The 21,116-nt window shown below is 36.6% G+C and overlaps 1 protein-coding gene across 1 annotated transcript in view; it reads right to left on the minus strand.

The window, feature by feature from the left end:
• Positions 1-742: 742 nt before the first annotated feature.
• FRS2 (fibroblast growth factor receptor substrate 2) overlaps positions 743-21,116 on the minus strand; it is a 52,175-nt gene continuing 31,801 nt past the window's right edge. The window contains exons 2-8 of the mRNA XM_008575229.1: positions 17,638-17,742; positions 14,052-14,146; positions 7,918-8,009; positions 6,478-6,664; positions 5,509-5,667; positions 4,928-5,091; positions 743-3,238 (exon numbers count right to left, since the gene is read on the minus strand). Coding sequence (XP_008573451.1) covers positions 2,291-3,238; positions 4,928-5,091; positions 5,509-5,667; positions 6,478-6,664; positions 7,918-7,983 — 1,524 coding nt within the window. The 5' untranslated portion in view covers positions 7,984-8,009; positions 14,052-14,146; positions 17,638-17,742 and the 3' untranslated portion in view covers positions 743-2,290. The remainder of the gene's footprint in view (positions 3,239-4,927; positions 5,092-5,508; positions 5,668-6,477; positions 6,665-7,917; positions 8,010-14,051; positions 14,147-17,637; positions 17,743-21,116) is intronic.

Consider the following 21,116-nt stretch of genomic DNA (forward strand, 5'->3'; position numbering starts at 1 on the left):
GTATATATCTTCCTAATATTCTTATAGTACCTAAAATCAAATTTTTAGCAGACAAATTGGTCCCATTTTCATTTTTAAAGCACATAGTATTTAAAGCATAAACTGTAATGATTATATTGCAGTTATCTAAAAAATATAAAAACTAATTAGAATCTGGAGGAAAAAATGAAAGGATGAGGGAAAGAAAGAATAAAGTATCCAACCTCCAAAATGAATAAATAGATCAGCCCTTTCATTTGGAGATTAATGGTCTGCCCTGATGGCTTGTTTCAGAGAAAACCATGTGCAATGGTTCCATCATAATTCTTAGTCCACATTACAAAAACCATTACATAAATTTGGCACAATTAGCAATCTACTCTGAAGAAAGGATAAATGGAACAATACATTAAAAATGGAAACTGCATCAGGGACACTGCATGCGTACACCACTGCTCTTTTTAAGAAAACAGTGAACACTTTAATAAGCACCAAGTTTACAGAAACAAAAGGGCGGGGGCAGAATTCTGCTATGCATATAAGCCAACGGCACTGAAAATGATAAAGACACCTTTAATAATTTATTTTCTTTATAATGATCCCACTCTGTTGTTCTGCTAATCCATTCATTGTCCTATGATTAGGTTATTTATTGAATAGGTTGGATGCTATATGACTAAAACATTTTCATGCTAAGTTAACCTTAGTTATATCTGGTAGATCCAGATCGTAATCTCAAACTTCCTCATACTTAGAGAAATCATTTTGCAAGGTTACCTAACCTTCTTTCCACTCTACCCTCTCATATTCTCTAGTGTTTGAGGAATTGTAACATTCTTGATTTTCCAAGAGATTGCCATATGGACTCTCATCAGTTTATATAAACTTCAATTCATTTTAAATCCTAAATTATGACACAATCTCATTGCTACAAGATTTGCACTGTACCTGCTATGCTGGCAACAACATTAACATGAATAATCAAAGATCCAGCTACAAGTGAAAGTTCAGCAGAGCTGACTCTAGGAACACGAGAGTCGGCAGAGTACAACTGCAGCCGTGTAGCTGAGGGAATCACTGCTAAAGTGCTGGGGGGAGTGCCCACAGAGAAAACACAGTACCTTTAGGAACCTGCATGTTAAAAGTATCTTCCTTTTTTTTCTCAGCTGCTAAAGCGATCACCTATGGACACAGTGAAATTTAAAATTTGAGAGAATATTTTTATCAACTTGAAAAGTAAACAGCATATAAATAAATACTGGACAAGGGCAACCCTGTTATAGAATAACAGTAAGTTCCAAATGAACCTTCAAAACCATAATTTGACAAAAATGCAAACTAAACAACAATGAACACATAATCCAACTTCAAAACTATATACAAACTAAAACATTTTAAATTGAAAAAGACATTAAGCAACAAAATAAGACATCCCAAACACCAAAGGAAAAAACTGAAGGTAAATGAAAACCTAAAGACACAAATGCCTCCAGAAAACAATTTGTTGTCAGTATCTATAGGAGAGAAACTTTCAAGAGACAATGATTCAGATTTTCAAATGTTTTTGGGTAAAGTGACCTGAGACTGATACTTGAGCCTATTATAATTCTTAGTAAGATATCTGGACATGGCCTTCAAATGACATCATGAGATGAGTAAACAGAAAATCTTATCTCCTTCCTGTCTTTCGGCACACCAACAGCAAACCATATTCATGGATACAGGGCTCTTTCTAGTAACAAAGACGACAAAGGAGCTGACTGGTATAAAAAGAGGTGTGGTACTTCTGTTTCCTTTACATATACTTTGGCTCAAGTCAAAACGCCTTTAATTAATGAAATAAAGGATTCCTCATGTTACATGCTGGAGGCCACATACCATGAACAGTGAATCTACAAATATTACTTTCAAAGCCTAGAGTTATCTGCTAGCAATGCACATCATCAAGAGAGGTTTTATAAAAACTTTTAAATGCCAACCATGACTTAGACATGAAAGATATGCGTAAGTCCAGAATATTGATAAAAATCAACCAGCATGTCATTCACTTCAACTCTCATTTTAAATAGGCACTGTGAAAATGGGAATGCTGCTGTACAATAATGAGTAGTATATAATGAAATTAGTGTTCTTTAAGGAGTATCTGCTCTACATTAATTCCCTTTAGTTAAAGATGCACATGAAATATTCAGAAAAAATTTTTTTTTACCAGTCTATAAAAGGAGTTAGTGTTTAGAAATGAAAATGAAGCACTTGCATCTTCATTTTTAAAAACTTCACAAAGGTGCAAACAACATAATGCTTTCCAGGCTCACATGGGCAGATCAGTACTATTATGTCTAGTTTTCCTAGATGTACCATCATCTCGTGGCAGTGCTTTCTGCAAATTTGACATAGCAGCAGTTCTCTCAATGTCTATCACAGCATACAGCTCTGTGCGCCTGGTAGGGGTTTGCGGAAGGGGAGTGGTAGGCGTTTTTGGAGTCTGAGGGTTGTCAGAGTCACTGCCACCTTCCAAGTCAACCTGTATGTAATTGAGCTGCCTGTGTTCTAAACTTGGGCGTCTGATATCAAAGTTGAAGACTGTCGGTGTACAGTCCCGACGCCTTGAATATTCTATTTTGTGAGCACTTGCCGGCACTGTTACATTCTCTGTATTTACATAGTTGTGCATTGGATCTAGATTATTATGGTAGCCATTTAGAGATGGGGTCTTTGGTCCTAAATTGTCATCTTCATCCCTACTTAGTTTGCGAGCTTCCCAAACAGGAGGCAAAGATGGTAAATTTTCATAGTTTAATAATGCAGTTCTTCTCTGAGCTGAATTGTTGATATTCTGGGTATCTGAGGTACTGGTGGATGTGAGACGACCTCTCCTGACCCCTGAGGCACTAGGAATAGATAGCCCATTTATATTTTCATACACCAGTTTGTTAACACAGGGTGCATCTCTTCGTTCATCACTATCATAGCCAGTGTCCCATTCTGTGTTATTTGCAACAATTCCACTAATTTCTCTTCCAAGTTGCTCCAGTTTCTCTTTTTCCATTAATTGCTTTTGAACAGGAGTTGGTCCTAAAACAAATTTGACTCCTTCAGGTTCAAGAAGAATCTGAGGGTCTCTGTCCTCAATACTACTTGGTTCTTCTTTTGGTGTGTTGCTTTCAGCATTAGAAACCCTTGCTTCCAATGGGACATGCACACTTGTGCGGTTTTTCCGCTCTTCTTGCACACCTGTAGTGTTGACATACGTATGTACCTAAAAACAAAACAGAAACTCAATCAATAACTTACTTAAAAAACAAAATAAAACAAAAAAAGCCTGACTACATCAGTTAATTTTATTGATTAATGTTCTCTCTAAATGTACTTTTTTTTTTTTAAAGATGACCAGTACGGGGATCTTAACACTTGGGTTGGTGTTGTCAGCACCACGCTCAGCCAGTGAGCGAACCAGTCATCCCTATATGGGACCCGAACCCATGCCATGGTCTTGGTGTTATCAGCACCGCACTCTCCGGAGTGAGCCACGGGCCAGCCCTAAATGTACTCTTAATTCAAAACTTTTACACCTCCTCTTTTTTACTAATAAAAAGATGGGGAGAAAGGGATAAATACAGAAATATCTTCTCAATTTGATTTTTAAAAGTAACTACTTTAAATTAACATGTAGCATTATACTTGATGATAAAACATGAGAAGTATTCTGTAAAAAAAAAAAATCAGAAACAAAATAGGGATTATCATTTTGATGTTTGTTCTAGAACCTCTTATCAATGCATTGAAACATGATTCAGAAATAAGAAATAACAAATATTGAAAAGAAAAGAGAAATTTATCATTATTTGCTAATGATCTGACTGTATAAAGAGATAAACTCTACTAGATGCAATAAGAGCTCTGTAAAAGGCATGGATATAAAATAATTACCACCTAATAAGAAATTATAACTATTTTAAAAATCTCAATGTTGGGCCGGCCCGTGGCTCACTCGGGAGAGTGCGGTGCTGATAACACCAAGGCCCCGGGTTCGGATCCCGTGTAGGGATGGCCGGTTGGCTCGCTGGCTGAGCGTGGTGCTGACAACACCAAGTCAAGGGTTAAGATCCCCTTACCGGTCATCTTTTTAAAAAAAAAAAAAATCTCAATGTTATTTTGGGGAGAAAAATATAGAAATGTTTGGAAGTCTATATATAAAACTTTAAAGATTCAAACATAATATGCAAAACCGGGAAAAAGGTAATTACAGCAAATAATGTAAGAACACACTTACCATGTAAAGACCACAAAGAGGACACTTAGCTGACTTGGGAGAGCATGGTGCTGGTAACACCAAGATCCCAGGATCAGATCCCCATACAGGCCAGCCACCAGAAAAAAACCCAAAACAAAACAAACAAACAAAAAAAAAACACCGCCACAAAAAATTGATTTTAAAAACACTAAAAACCTCTTAATGATAAATAACACATAGTTTACAAAAGAAACCTATAACTAATAGAGAGATAATATTCAACCAGATATTTTTATTCCACAAATACACAAATAAAAGTAGAACAGTCAAGAACACTCAACAGCTCCATTAACAACATCAACAACAAAATCTACCTTCCTACTAGTAGTTCACTAACTATAAAGACATATGAAAAGCAGCATAAATTCTTAATCCATTTGAGGGTGTTATAATGGGAATTAACCATTAGTTACATCTTTCTTAATCTACAGATACACTCTCCTGAGAATCCACAAACTACTGTAAGGCTAAGTTTCCCTGAAAACCTGCATATATTTGAGCATATACCAATAAATATGCTATTTCCTCTGAAAAAGTAATTTACAATCTCAAATTGAATAAAAAATTCAAATTGAATAAAATCTTCAGGTGTTAGCACATAACACTTTAACTCCACACAATCATTATCACTGGTATACAACAGCACTTGCTTACTTGTTCCTCAGCCACAAGCAAAGGATGTGTAGATTCTTCACCTACTGAAGGCAGGCGAGCACTTCCCACGGAAGGATGTCTGCTGGAAGGATGGGATGAAGCATCTCCAAATGAGGGATATCGGGGATATCCATTCGGTAAGTTCTGAGCAGCAAACCCTGGAGCTGAGTTTTTGTTAATTGGTTTAAGGAGAAAGGCAGGATAGGGGGATAGGGCAGAGAGTATAAAAATAAATGAGAATCTAATCTGCACTGAGAGGATTAGGGAAGGTGTTTCTACCAATATACAGCAGAAATAAGCATACAAACAGCACCTCCCCTATTTTAGATAATAGGGAATATTATAACACCAAGGTCAAGGGTTTACATCCCCACACTAGCCAGCTGCCTAAATAAGTAAATAAATAAATACATAATATTTAAAATGTTTGTAACTATAGCTAACAGTTTTTTTATAATAGCCATTATACTTATGTTAACCAGTGGTGATTTCTAGTATGTTATACGTTAAATTAAATATCCATTATCTGTAGCTTGTAAATGTCTGTTATTCAAACTATGAGAGGGAAAATGGGTACTTACTTGTAGGTGTTCTAGGTGTTCTAGGGACTTCCAATTCTGTCTGATGATTATTCCTTTCTACAACTGGCTCTTCCACCACATTTATACTATTATTTTGCATAATCTCTTGTAACATGTTAAATAATTCTTCTGCACGGGCACACTTAAAGGCAAAGATACCTACAAATGTAAACGAAAAGAGAAAAATGATTAACATGTCTTTAAGAAAGCTACAGGAACGCCTGTCAAAGAACAAAATTTCAAAGTAATCATTCTGTACACCAATAGCAAGAAAGGCCTTTTAAATAAATGTCTGATAAATTAATGACCTTCCCTGTTTCAAAACATAAACTGAAAAGTTCACAGAATAATTTTTATTTGTCTAGGAGAGATGGCCCCAAACAAAGCAGAAAAAACAAGATTTACACACTTACTCTAGCCTGCTTTTTAACAGCAGAGGGAGCCCAACTCACCACTACTAAAGTGATCATTTATCATTTAACAGGCCCACTGCTAGGTGTTTTACAATCATTATCTTGTTTAATTACTACAATAATTCTGTAAGATAGGTGTTAGCCATCCCCCTTTTATAGAGAATAAATCTGAAGTTTAAATGAGGTCATGTAACTTGCCAAGGCCATTCAAGGTAGCAAAGAAAAAAAAATCAAACTATGTTCTGTTTGACTCCGACGTTCAGGTTCCTTCCCCACAAATTATAATAATAAAGACACCTGGTCAATTCAGCAGGACTAATCACTTACTGAAAATCTTAAAGTTAACATGAGTCAAAATTCCTGACATAAAAAATGTGCTTAATAAATACTTGATAAATGAATACATAGTTTACTATATGTTAACAACCCACTTATTTTGGGAATTTTTTTCTTTTGGGGAAAAGTAAAATATTAATTTAAACACTATATACAGAATAACTGAAAGAACAATATTTCAAATATGATAATATTTGGAGAAAACAAAGGTTCTACCTACCTTGTCCAGTTTGACACCTTCGACCACTTTCAAAAGAAAAGAGATTTGAGTCATAGCCATAGCGTCGCAGGCAGAGGTAGTGCCATTTTACAGAGTCACGTTTGCGGGTATATAAAATCAGTTCTGTGTCTGTAAGTTCCATTATGCCAGAACCTAACTCATTCCCATCATCATCGACATTAATGACCTAAAAAAAAAAAAAGGTGACAGTCATATAAATATTCACCAATCATGAGGAAAATGCACTGTGGCTAACTGGTTCAGTTATGTGCTGTTTTGTTAGTTCATTCATCAAACAATGTGTGTGCAGGGCATGGACTGCATAGCAGTATAATACCCAGTTCATATCTGTAAGTAATTTACATTCCCACTGAGGAGACAAGATATACAAACACAAAGTCAACACCACAAAACTAGGTATGATTAACTGACAAATGAATGCAATAGAGGTTACAGAAGTCAGGAACTGTGGCCTAAGGTGCTTGGAGAAACCTTCACATAAGAGGAGGAGGGACTTTAGCTAGACACTGGGTATAATTAAATTTAGAAAGGAAATCAAATAAGAGGGGAAATCTGGTGGGTCAAGAGATGTAGGACACATCATGAAGATGCAATAGTAAAGGAGAAAAAAGAAAATAAGATTGGCACAGAGTTCAAGTAAGGAAAGGTCTTGCATTGCTGGGCTTCAGAAAATGTCCAAAGACTAAGAATAGTAGATAACATTTACAGGGTAGTTACTACTCCCCTGGGACTGAGCAAAGTGCTTTACATGTACTTTTTTCATTTAACCCTCATAACAATCCTAGACTGCAGGCCTCCTTTGTACAAAAACAGAATTAAGACTTAGTAGTAGTATAACCTGCCCAAGGTGGCAAAGCTATGAAGTAACAGTGTTGTGACTTCCACCTAAGTTTGTGTGATCCAGAGGTCATGATTTATAGCAGACTAAGGTCAGATTACGGGAGAAACTAAACGGTTATGAGAGCATTTAGTTAGCCTATAGATAACAGAACACCACAGAAGTTTTAGCGAACATGTTGTGAATGATAAGAGAGGAAGATTATTTGATGGCGACTATAGGATGGATCACAAGGTGACTGGAGGTATAGTTGAGTTAAGAAATCATCCAGGCACATATGAAAATAATGGCTGTAAGGCAGTGATAAGATTGAAAATGCATTTATAAAATGACGTTTTAAAGAAAGTATTACCAGAACTGTGTGGCTAACTGGATGCAGAAGACCAAGAAAAAGTAAAAGAGAATTCCATACTGTCATTAAGAAAATGTCATCATTTATTAAAACAAGAAAAGGCAGAGTGGGAAAAAAAAGGAACTAAAAGGGTCTGATGATAAAAGTCAGGAGGTAAGATATGTTAATGAAGTAAAAGAAGAGCATCCAAGTAGGCACTGAGGTACATAACTCAACCAGTTTCACTGACCTTAAACTTGTTCCGATGGTTGTCTGGGACAGTGTCTTTATCTGGACAGCTACAACAGCTACCCATGGCTTCTTCAGAAGACCATGTGAGCACTACATGAAAAATAATTTGGAAAAAAGTATTATATATAGGATATAAAAGTCATAAAACAGAGGAAGACTTTAGAAATCATCTAACACAAGCATTATTTTGATGCATAAAATTAAGCCCAACAAGGTATATTGCTGAAGCTAGATTTCACACAACTGGGCAATTTTGCTCGGTGACAACAAGAATAAATTCTGTGAGACATCACAAAAATCTCAAATTTCCAGTTGAATTTGCAAAGATCTGCCTATTCTAAAATTATCTAAAACCAGTTTAAGGTCTCATATATAATACTATTTAAATATTTATAGTTATTTTAAGAACTAAATATTGAATCAACCCTTTATGGCTCATCATGAATTTCATGTCCTTCTTTTAAAAATTGCCAAAGGGGGCCGGCCCGGTGGCGCAATGGATAGTGCGCCGCTTGGGAAGTGCGGCGGCGCTCCTGCCCGAGGGTTCGGATCCCACATACAGACTGGTTCCCGCTCACTGGCTGAGCGAGGCGCAGGAGCAGCACCGAGGGTTGCAATCCCGTCGCCGGTCCCCGGTCCGGTACGGGGGCAACACTGAGGGTTGCGATCCGTTGCCAGACACAGAAAAAAAAAAGACAAAAGACAAAAAAAAAATTGCCAAAGGGATGCTAGACTTCTGGCTTGGCAGGTATTTGATTCTTGTTATTCATTCTACTATTTTTTAAGTACCATGGAAGACATGAGTTCATTGGTAAATAAGACAGAAAATCAAATCTGGAATAGTACATTAATAAGAGAGAAAGGCAACTCGAAATTCCAGCATTACTGTCACACATAGAACACTGGCAAACTGATATAGCATATCTAGTCAATCCTTCCTTCCCCACAGGAGGATAGAGATGAGAGGTTACACAGATGACATTACGTGCTCAAGAAAATTTCAAATGAAATGAACAAAGAAAAAATTCAAAGCATCACTTACAAACAAGAGAAAGAAATAGAATGAATGTGACATTGTTTGAAAAAGGGAAAGAGAACACAGTCTTGTAACTCCAAGGTCAAGGGTTCAGTTCCCCATACCAGCCAGCCACCAAAAAAAGAAAAAAAGAAAAAGGGGAAGAGTCCAACTGAGGAATTGAAGGAAAAAAATGGAGGGAGGGTAAGGGAAGGAAGCACAGAAGCTACAAAACATCACAAACATAAATCTGATTGAAACTTGCTTAAAATTCTTCAGTGGCTCTCTACCACCTCCCGGATAAAATTTAAAACTCTTCAGTATGACATAAGATCCTTCACAATCTGATCCCTATTTACAGGTCCAGTCTCCCTTCTCTCTGTCTCAAGCTCTACCATCAGTCCAGGTAGACTAAGCTGCAGTTTCCCCAGAGTGCCTTGCTCTCATATCCTTCCATGCTGCTCCCCTGGTGTCTCTTTCATTTCTCAAGATTCAACTCAGACTGCAATGCCTCTAGGAAGCCTTCCCTGACACTAACCATCTGGGTGAGTTATATTCCTTACGTATCACCATCTCCCCCCTCCCCCGCCCCAAGCAACCTGGGTTTCACAGTATCATAGCATCTATCACACTTTGTTCTCTGTAGAAATGGTAACAGGTTGTCTTTTTGTTTATCTTCCCCCCCCCCCACTAAGAGCTCCTTCCCACCTTATTCATTTTTATATTCCCAGTTCCTAACATACCTAACACATAGTATGTGCTTTAAGCCCTTTGTGAGTTTAATGCGCTGTACTAAACAAAGGTAAAGAATGTCTGGCAGATATAAGTATTAAGAAGATGAAATAGTATACTAGTGTATAATAAATCAAAAGAAATGATAAATAAAATAAAGTTAATTATGGGCCGGCCCGGTGGCGCACTGGATAGTGCGCCGCTTGGGAAGCGCTGCGGCGCTCCCGTCCGAGGGTTCGGATAGGTAAAGAATGTCTGGCAGATATAAGTATTAAGAAGATGAAATAGTATACTAGTGTATAATAAATCAAAAGAAATGATAAATAAAATAAAGTTAATTATGGGCCGGCCCGGTGGCGCACTGGATAGTGCGCCGCTTGGGAAGCGCTGCGGCGCTCCCGCCAAGGGTTCGGATCCCACATACAGACCGGTTCCCGCTCACTGGCTGAGCGAGGCACGGGAGCAACGCCGAGGTTTGCAATCCCGTTGCCGGTCCCTGGTCCGGTACGGGGGCAACACTGAGGGTTGCGATCCGTTGCCGGACACGGAAAAAAAAAAAAGACAAAGACAAAAAAAAAAAAAAAAAAAAGTTAATTAAGACTCATGATATTTGGAATTTTCCTCTAATATGCCAGCTAAGTATCATGCTGCAAAGATGTGGTCACGATACCTCTGAAGAGCCATGATTGTAAAGGGAGAGAGAGAGATGTAAACTAAGAATGCACAATGATAAACCTTATATCAGAATATGAGCAGAGAATCATGGGCACAGCAACTAACTTTCTGGGTTAGGCAGGAAGGGAAGCACTATTTGAGCTGGAGCATAAAAGGACAGCAGAAACAGCGTGCTAAGCAAAAAACAGAAACAGGCCCTTGAGACAGATAAAAAAGTACATACAAAGGTCATGAAAGGTCACAATGAATTCAGGAGAAAGTAAGGGATTCAGTACAACAGGAGCACAGGGTAGACTGTAACACAAGTAGGGACTGAACCATAAAGCATTCTGAATAACAAGCTAAGGATCTGCGACTTGATCTTCCAACCAACTTGAAGCTAGCCTGCCTCCAGTGTTCCAACAACAGAATGGGCATAACTCTGTCATGGCCTTTAACACACTCTATTGTAATGTCTATCTGTCTGAACCACCTGCTTCACTGTGATCTCTCTGAAGATAGGAACCATGTCTTCTTCATTTTCCAGGGCACTTAAGCATACTGCTTGACATTGCAAACGTTCCATAAATGTTTAATATTCTCAAAAATTAATAAATATTTAATAAATTATAGGATGAGGAGGATAAATATACTAAAAATTTTTAAATAAAGAGATAATTGATAAAAAAAATTTTTTTAAAGGTCTTCTTGAAATTACACATGCATCCTCCCCTTTGATCCCTTATGAATTTAAAGAGCTAAAGGATTACTATGGTATGGCTTTTGCCTCGAAAGATGGTACTTCGAAGGAATGCCTTTAAACTATTTTCCAAAAACAGCAGAAAAACCATCCTTCCACTTGCCACCTTGACTACCTGGTTAAGGCAAAAACTCTCATTTGGTAGTAGACATGCAGTCTATTTGGGGACTCTATCCACACTGAATGTTTCAGTTCAGTACAAAATAATTAATTAAACACCTAATATATGACACAAAAGCCTTGTATGCCATGTGAAAGAGAAAGAATTTTATCCTACACATGATGGAAAGCCACTGATGTGTTTTAAGTAGGAAAATGAGATGGTCAGACATGCACTTTAAATACAGCCATCTGTAGGATAAATTTAAGTAGAAGTTTAGCTCATAGCAAAGGAAATCAGTTAGGGACTATTAAAAATGAAATAAGATAAAGACCTAAAACCAGAGCAGCAATAGTAGGACTAAAGAAGAAAAGGATGAATTTATTTATGAGGAAAAGTCAGTGGCACTAGTGGCTGGCTTGGTATAATAGAAGGAAGAGTCAGTTTCCAGCACAGCAGATTGAGAGTGTTGGTTCCAACAGCTGAGATAGGAAAAACTGGTAGTCTTCAAGTGGAAGTGATGATGATTAGTTCAGTTTCAGATATACTAACTTGAGATTCCAGAGAAAAACCAAGTGGAGACATGCAATAAGAGAGTTAAGTGCACAAGTATGGGTTTAAGACATAAAATATTATTAGAACACGTAGTATTTGGAGGCTGGCTGGTTAGCTCACTTGGGAGAGCATGGTGTCCGTAACACCCAAGGTCATGAGTTCAGATCCCCATACAGGCCAGCTGCCAAAAAAAAAAAAAAAGAACACGTAGTATTTAAATCTATGAAAAACAAGATACTGCTCAACACTGTTCAAGGATAATGTGAAGGATGCTCTGTGGTTAAAATTCTGGGGGAATACAAATATGTTTAAGTACAGGAATAGAGAGAAGCCAGTGAAGGAGAAGGAAAAAAAAGGATCAGAATAGTACAAACTAAGAAAAGAAAGCATGAAGAAAGAGGGCCCCATCCACGGTGGAGTAACAGAAACAGATGCCAAACTGCAAGGAGAAGATAAGGAAGATAAGGAAATAGTCCACAGAGGATGGAAATTAGTCTTTTGAGGACTGGCTGAGAAAAGAAAGAGTAAGGTGCTCAGGTTTGGACAGATAAAGGTTCAAAAGAAAAAATGCTGCTTGAGTTATTAATTGTTTTAAGATGACATAGATAACATAGGTAGGCTTGTAATCAGTAGGTCAGGAAAGGTTAAAAATATAGGGAAGAAAAAAAAAAAACAACAAAGGAAAGAGAAGGGCTAACTGATGGATCAGGACAGAGGGGGAAACTAGAGAAAATGCATTCCAGGGCCCAGACTGAGAGGTTTATCCAGAGGAGGAGGAATGCCTCACCCTTCAAGGAGAGAAGGAAGATATAAGGACGGGTGAAGCATAATAGAGAAGCTAAAGTAAACAACCCTGATCATCCTAAATTTCTTTGGTAAAATAGTGGGCAATTCTTGAGGAGATGGTAGGATTAGTAGCCAAGGAGCTACCCAAGAACATGTAGCAGGATTATTAAAGGCAGCAGGCTATGATGAAAGCTCAGCAGAGGCTGCAGAGCAAGATTATGCTGTTTTGCTAGCTACACTCAGCAGTCCAAAGGGTAAACAGTTCACCTGACCCAGGATCAGAGAGTAGAAGGCAAGGAAATTAAAGGATGCTGGCAATACAGGGGTTTGTAGTGATGGATCATCAGATCTGGTAGGAAAGAAGTACAGAAAGAGGAGGGCTAACAAAATAAGAGAAAATGGAAGCAAAAACCTCAATAAGGTTAAAGAATAGGCTTAAATAAGGTTAAAGAATAGGTTTAGAATGAGTGAGGGACTGAAATAGTTGGAATATGGGCAGTTGTGGTGAATCTTCCAACTCGTGGCAGTATACTTTCTAATGTGGAGTTTTCATCCACATCTCTCTCTCCTCCTCCTGAACCACGAACTCCTAAGCAGGAGTACAGGCTAGATACTGGATATTCTGCATTTATGACCACCAGATTAATATTTGGAGGCCACATCTGAGTTACATGAGACCTAATAAGATGCATTATCATTATTCTAAACACTTGATGAGCAACCATGTGATCTCATCAGCATACACTCCTCCAAGTTCATAACTCAGCAAAAATACAAATGGTCTTATTATGTTCCCTCAAGAAAGCAACATACCAAAGTAAAGGTACATTCAAGAAAAAAAGGTAGCTTCTGATTGGGAAGATCAATACAAGGGTATGTCAAAAAGTTCATGGAAAGGGGCCGGCCCGGTGGCGCACTGCTACAGTGCGCCGCTTGGGAGCGCAGCGGCGCTCCCGCCAAGGGTTCAGATCCCATGTACAGACCGGTTCCCGCTCACTGGCTGAGCGAGGTGCGGGTGCAGCACTGAGGGTTGCGATCCCGTTGCCGGTCCCGGTCCGGTACGGGCGCGACACTGAGGGTTGCGATCCGTTGCCGGACACGAAAAAAGACAAAAAGGAAAAAAAAAAAAAGTTCATGGAAAAATAGAATTAAAAGATAATACAACTGTTTCTAGAACTTTTTGAAGTATTCTCATATTGCAAAAAGTTTCCTGAATATTTTATATTAGTAAACACTGTCTTAGTTCACTTAAAGCCATTTGTCCTTATTCTTTGAGGGTGGGGGATGTCAGCAAATCAGGAGGCAAAATGGTTGCATTCAATAAAACATTATCAAATTCTCTAGTTTAAAAAATATAACTTAAGAGCTGGCCAGTTAGCTCAATTGGTTAGATCATGGTGTTATCACACCAAGGTCAAGGGTTTGGATCCCTATACTGGCAAGCACCAAAAACAAACAAATAAATTAATTAAAATTAAAAATATAATTTGTGAGCTTAGTGATTTTTTTTAAAGATAAACTCCAACTTACCTAGATCTGGCCATTAATATTCTTAGCTTCTGCTGCAGCATCAGGAGTTTAATCATACTTCAAAATACCATATTTTCTTCATTTGCTGACTTAACCTAGAAATAGAAAAAAGTTGAGAATTTCTTATTTTGTTTATTTTTTAATTTTTTTTAAATTTATTTATTTTTTTTCCTTTTTGTCTTTTTTCGTGTCCGGCAACGGGATCGCAACCCTCAGTGTCGCGCCCACACCTCGCCCAGCCAGTGAGCGGGAACCGGTCTGTATGTGGGATCCGAACCCTCGGCGGGAGCGCTGCCGTGCTCCCAAGCGGCACACTGTAGCAGTGCGCCACCGGGCCGGCCCAGAAAAAAGTTGAGAATTTCTTATTTTGTTTAAAGTAATAATATTCCTTATGAGACTTCTGCAACTGTTAGTTCAGTTAATGTATTTAAACAAACTCAAAATTCTAACAAATTGATTAATATACAAGATCAATTTTTAAAATTAGTATGATATGTACATGTTACTACTTCTTTTCAAAAGAAGTAAAAATGCAATAGGTTAAGTTCTATGATGTTTCTGGCTTCTCTGCTACAGCTGACACCAGATAACCCACTTCTCTATAATCTCCTCAGCTGTAAAATGAAGGATTAGTTACGCTAAACCACCTCCAAGGCTCCTTCACAGCTGTAAAAAGCCATTTTAGCCAGTGGCAGACTAATTCTCCACCTCCAATGACTTTTCCTAACCTTCGCTCACTGTCATTACTATTGGAGAACTGACCCTCTTTAGAATCCATCCTCTGTATCTTCCTTTTCCACAAACTGTTCCCCCCAGAACCAAAGAAGTCAGTCAATTAGAAAACATACAGTATGAACAAGCATGCCACTGAGTCACAGGACAGTAAGATTATAGTGATAAATTACAGTCTAGAGTTATAAGAGATTTCACAAGACATTTTTGGAAAACTGATCAATTTATTCACAATGCAGAAAAAAATCAAATTCACTCAAAAAGGGGCATTAATATTTACTAAACCTACCCTATATAGACATTGTGTTAAGGGTTAAGGGAATAGTCTCACTTTAATCTAAATATTAACTTGAGTTAACAAATATTATTGACACCCAAAATAAACTCTTCCAAAACCATGTACCTGCATACAATCAACAATTTCAACTCTGCCCTTCAAATGCCCTATACATAAAATCAGCATGCTGTGTATTTGCTTATGCCCCTTGTGAGATGCTGCTACACCTCACTTTAAGGTGGGTGGCAAACTCAGTGCCTCTTCTTTACCACTTGCTTCTTTTCTCCAGGATTTCAAACATACATCATGTTTTGTCTCTTGCTTGTAAAACAGCCCAGGGCTGAGTTAATTCTACCATAAACCATTTCTCTTGTGTGAATATATATTCTTTGTCCATCTCTCTTTTCTAAGAGATTTTAGCCAATTAACTAAGGAAAATCTCTCTTCCTCACTTTCTTCATTCTACTTCTAAGTATTCTCCAATACCCACACTGAAATGAGGATTATGATAATAAATAATATTAAGAGAAATGAGAGTGATCCACCTGTAGCTCAATATCTAGAAAAGTAGTAAGTTAAAAGAATCAGTGAACCAACTTATAAAGCTCTTCAAAATATTAAACAGCCCTCATTTGAATCTCTGGAAATTTATTATTCTGACCTCCTTTTGAGGATCAATATTTATTCAGTTTTATTGTTCAATTATTTTGATTATTAGCACTGCCAAAGTATTGCAGAGCTTTTGCTTGCTTTTACTGTTTTTCAGTACAAATAGCCAGCATGTCAGTTGTTTCAGGGATTAAAAGACTTTCTGTGCCTCATTTAAAAGGATACTTTCTACAAGAAAACACATTATGAGTTCCAAAGAACTGACATACCAAAGTACTCCTGGGAATGAACACAACCCAATGAACTGCAGGTGTCCTGCCTTTGATTTTCCAATGTGGATGCCTCAGATGCTCTCCTTGACTTCTTAACACCCTTTGGTTTCTCCCCACTATTAGAAAACTAAGAACCAAAAGCTAATCAGGAGGTAGTAAGAGGGAAGAGGTGGGTAAAGCCACTATATGGAGCTCAAATCTTATTGTTGTAACATGGATGTTTTTCTATAAAATAGATATGCATAACAACATTAACTATGATGCTTTCTTAAAGGGAATACAATGATTTTACCAAGAAAATTATCAAGAGGCTAAAAATTACACTAAATGTTGTCTACTACCACCCTATTTTTCTATAATAAACAAATTTTAAAGCCCTACTGTATTCCAGACAGAGTCATTTGGATTATCTAATTTAATCCAAACAATCTATGAGGTAGATACTACCATTATTTCCTTGTTTTAAAACAAGAGGCTTTAAAAGGTTAGGTAGCTTTCCCAAGGTCGATAGCTGATCAGAGGAAAGGCCAGACTTAAATCCTGAACTGACTACAAAAGCCAAGCTCTTACACATGTAAAAAGCTTAAAACAGTGCCAAGCATACAGTAAGCATTCAGCAAATGTTAGCTATTGAAATAATAATTTATTATAAAACAATACTGTATGTCTTTGGCAGTCAACCAACCTCTCTGTGCCTAGATTTCCTCATTTATAAGATTAGGACACCTACTTCACAGAGTTACTGTGAAAACCAAATAAATTCTAAATATAAAGAAATTTAGAAAAGTATACAGTGCCTTAAAAAAACAAGGCATTATTATATTACCACTATCGGTAAAATCCTGTCTCATATCACAAAGAAGCCTTTTGCACTGTAAACACAGAAAGCCTAGAACTTAAGCACCATCCTTATAACAAGTGTTACATTAATAAATTTAGTAAAGCTGTCCTAAATTATTCCAATATGATTCTTGCAGAATGTCAAGCAAAGAGAACACTGAACTCTATTCACAAGCGTGATTATAAATTTGGTGTTTAAGAAGGTATATTTGCTCTCTCGGTTCACTAGCACTGAGGGTAAAACTGGATTATACTACAGAAGTTCTGTTCAAATACAGACAGGACAGAATACCTATAGTTAGAAGCATAGCAACATAACTCTAAATTTTGGGCCCAGCTAACTGCCATGTTTAATTACATTAAAAGAATCAAGAGGATGGCATTCAAAAACCGTGTTCTTTGTGTCCGTTTTTTTTTTTTAAAGTCATTAGGTAGATCTTTTCTTATTTATACACACTAGTTTTTGTTTATTCTTAACATTTACAAGGATTTTTTTTTTTATTACTTATTCTGAGGAGAGGAGTTAAAAAAAAAAAAAAAAAGTATAATGACCAGCCACACACACACAAAAAAGTTAAGGATGGGAGATTCTCAGATTCTCAGTACATTCTACAGCTACCTGATCCAGAGCCATTATGTGAAAAGCAAGGACACCTGCACCATACACACAAAACTACAAAGGTATATTGAGTATTTTTAAGCATCTGTAAAAATTGCTGTATCTGCATATTCCCAGAGTTTTCTTCCTTTACGTTTTTTATTCTAAGGGCAATGTTGGTGAACTGCTTTGCAAATCATAACCCTCCACCCACCTCCCCTTTTTTGAAGTCTTGAAAAAATCAATTACATTACTTACAAATCACTTCAGTATCTGGTACTTTCTTTTCCTGGAAACTCTTTATGTCTAATCTAAATTCCTTGTACTGCAATTTAAGCCAGATTCCTCTCATTTCTCTTTTCTCTGTAAGAGACAAGTAAAACCAGGATGATCAAGAAAGATTAGGGCTGACCAGTTAGCTCAGTTGGTTTGAGTGTGGTGTTGATAATGCCAAAGTCCAGGGTTAGATTCCTGTTACCAGCCAGCCTCCAAAAAAAAAAAGAAAATTAAACACATGCTTAAGTATACTTAAACTGCCATCATTTCATTTTTCTGTGAATATATCTAAAATATTAATAAAGTATGATTTATATCAGACATTGCTGCTTGAATTAAGCTAATAAAGTTACTTAGTAAACAAAATTTTGTAAAAAAACTATCAAAATTAAGGAAAAAATTTTAAAATGAACTTATTCATTTCTCTATCCATAAAGATAAAAGACACATTCTTTGATTCCAAGGAGCTTACTGTCTAGTGAGGGAGACAGGCCAAAAAATGAATACATGGCAGAGTCACAGACCCATGTGCTAGTGCTATCAGAACATTTAACTCATAGCAGAAAGAACAACAAAAGTGTCAAGAAAGACCTCCTGGGAAAGCTGATCCCTAAGTTGAGTCCTGAAAGATGGATGGGAGTTAGCTAGGACAGGGCAATCCAGATCAAGGAGGATGTATGCAAAAGCACACAAGCCTAAACACATATGACCTCCTTCAGGAGAAGCAAGTAGTTCTCTTGAATTCGAATGTAGGGTGTGCATGGGAAAATATCAGGAGACAGGTAGGAAGGTACGTGCCGTGGCCATTTCATGAAAAGTCGATTTGCACTAACTGAGGGCAATTCACATTTTCCCTTGCAATCTCAAAGACATCACTAATGTCCTACCAAAATACTTTTCCTATAGAGGCAGAAAATCTAGATCATATGAGAATTTCACCACAAATTGGTAAGCATAAAATTAATAGTATTTTACTGTCTGTGATGCCCAAAGTCTAATCTTCAAATCACAGTATCCATCTATAAACACAAACATTCCCCTGCTACAGCATCTGAACTTACAGTGAGTGTCACTGTATGATGATGACCTGAACCTCAGATTTCCCTCTCCCTTCCAGACCTAGAAACATCACCCACCTCAACCCCAAATTTCACACTAAATCGGTCAAAGTCACTCTCAATCATGCATTTTGGTTTTTAGGAACAGAAATACAAGAATATGTATATAGATTCTTATATGTATACATAAAACAATTTTGTGTATGTATTTAGCAAATACTAAGAAAATGTTACTAAAATAGTTGCTAAAAATAAAATAAGAAAAAGCTAAAATGGAAGATAATATCAAATACAACCTCTACCTTTAATAATGCTGGTAATAACTCAATCCTGGAGTCTTCCCTTGACCTCGGAATGTACTTATAGCCAGAGATACTGGTGATAAAATTTACACAACTAAATCAGAGTTCCCATAATTTCTGCCCTATGATATGTGCAAACCCAGCAGATAAGTCACTTGGCCTTAGCTAATTCAATAATGTAATCAGTACCAAGGGCAACAATCCCAGCACTTTCAATCACAGGAGATAAACATATTATCAGCCTTTAGAATTCCCAAAGAAAATCTTACTTTAGTGCTTTATGTTGCAATATAAAAGTATGTACAAGGAAATCAAATACTCTCCTTCGGCAATACCAAAGGGATAAACATACTATATGAGGGATCATGTAGCTTTTTCTATTAAAAATTCAGATTGCACCATAGTACAAAAACAAAGAAAAAGAAAGAAAAAAGAAAAGAAAAAAGAGGTGTAATTTCAAGGTAGCAGTAAAAAAGTATAGTACAGGCATTCTCTAGAAAGCATTTATCATTAACTCTGAAACTTTGAATGAATATATTTGACCTTATAAGGATAGTGCATTCAATTTTCTGTAAACACTGTACATCAGAATTCCAAGTTTGTATTCTTTAACTCAGTGATGATTTCTTTATATTAATTATTACAACTGTGTCAGATTAATAAATGATTGTTAATCTCACAATAAACTCTAGTTTATAAGTTTACTAACAAGCAGGGACTGAACTCTAGCATAATAAATACTTAACTTATGAAAAACCATATATCATACAAAATCTTTAACCCAATACCCATTTACTAAAAAGTACTGTGAAACTCAAAGAAACTGCTATTTCCCAAATAAATGTCATATTCTTCTTACTATAATCCTTGAATAACTTAAAGTCGGTTCAATTTTTTCTAATAAAACATTGTGTTTTTACTTAATGAGGTTTTACAAAACTGAGCGACAGTAGGAGGCAAAACTCCAAGTATGAATTTTACAATATCTTCCTTAGTATGATATAACTAATAGTTTTTAAAAAGCATTTGGCTTTATGGCTTTACTCTTTAAAACAACAAAAATTTAAATGTAAGTCACTCTAATTTCAAACTTCATGTTAAATAAATATACAAATTATAACTATATTCAAACTATAAATGTCAACAGACACTAAAAAGACAAGAAAATCCCTAGACATGTTTAATTTTTATATAATATTCTTAACATAGAACTAAATATAAACATTAATGATGGGTAACAAAAGTAAATAAAAAGGTTATTTTTCAAAACTGAATATACAGGTGTATATGTAGGATTTACCATAAATCTATATTTCCAAATTCAGGTGGATATCATGTTACTTACTAGACTAATATTAGAAGCCTAAATATTGACTATGTGTATGTAAAATGTGTATACACATACACACACACACAACCTGCTCAAAATAAGCTAGGCCAAATGCCAACCAACTCTAAATAACACCCAAAACAAATTGTTTCATGAAAGCTCATCAGTTTCTGCACTTAACTCAGTCTAAAATGCTCTTAAACATACACTCAACTTTTCAACTGTTTGAGCAATGCATTCAAAATTACTATTACAAGCTAGCATTTAACAACTCACCTGATTCAAATATCCCACTAATACAAATGTTTGCTCTGTTTTCTAACACTCTCCAATCTTACAAAATATCCACCCCAGAAAGTTAAGCAGAAATATTTACATCCGAGTACATCTATCCATGTGATTAATTTTTATGGGGCCATTAATAAGCATTGTTCAAAGAATGTTTAGTGACAAAGAAAAAAATGTTCATGATATAAAGTTAAGCATACTTACACACACACATGCATGCACGCACGCACGCACGCACGCACGCACACACACACACAAAATGTAATATGGTATCCTGGGTTGAAACCTGGAACAGGAAAAGGACATTACGCTGGCCAGCTGACTCAGTTGGTTAGAGCATGGTGCTGATAGCACTAAGGTCCAGGTTTCAATCCTTGTACCAGCCAGCCACCAAAAAAAGGAGAGAGAGAGAAAACGGACATTAATGGAAAAACAGGTGGAATTCAAATAGTCTGTAGTTTAGTTAATAGTATTATACCAGTG

The sequence above is a fragment of the Galeopterus variegatus genome, unplaced genomic scaffold (genome assembly GCF_000696425.1).
Source record: "Galeopterus variegatus unplaced genomic scaffold, G_variegatus-3.0.2 Scaffold1159, whole genome shotgun sequence".
Lineage (NCBI taxonomy): Eukaryota > Metazoa > Chordata > Mammalia > Dermoptera > Cynocephalidae > Galeopterus > Galeopterus variegatus.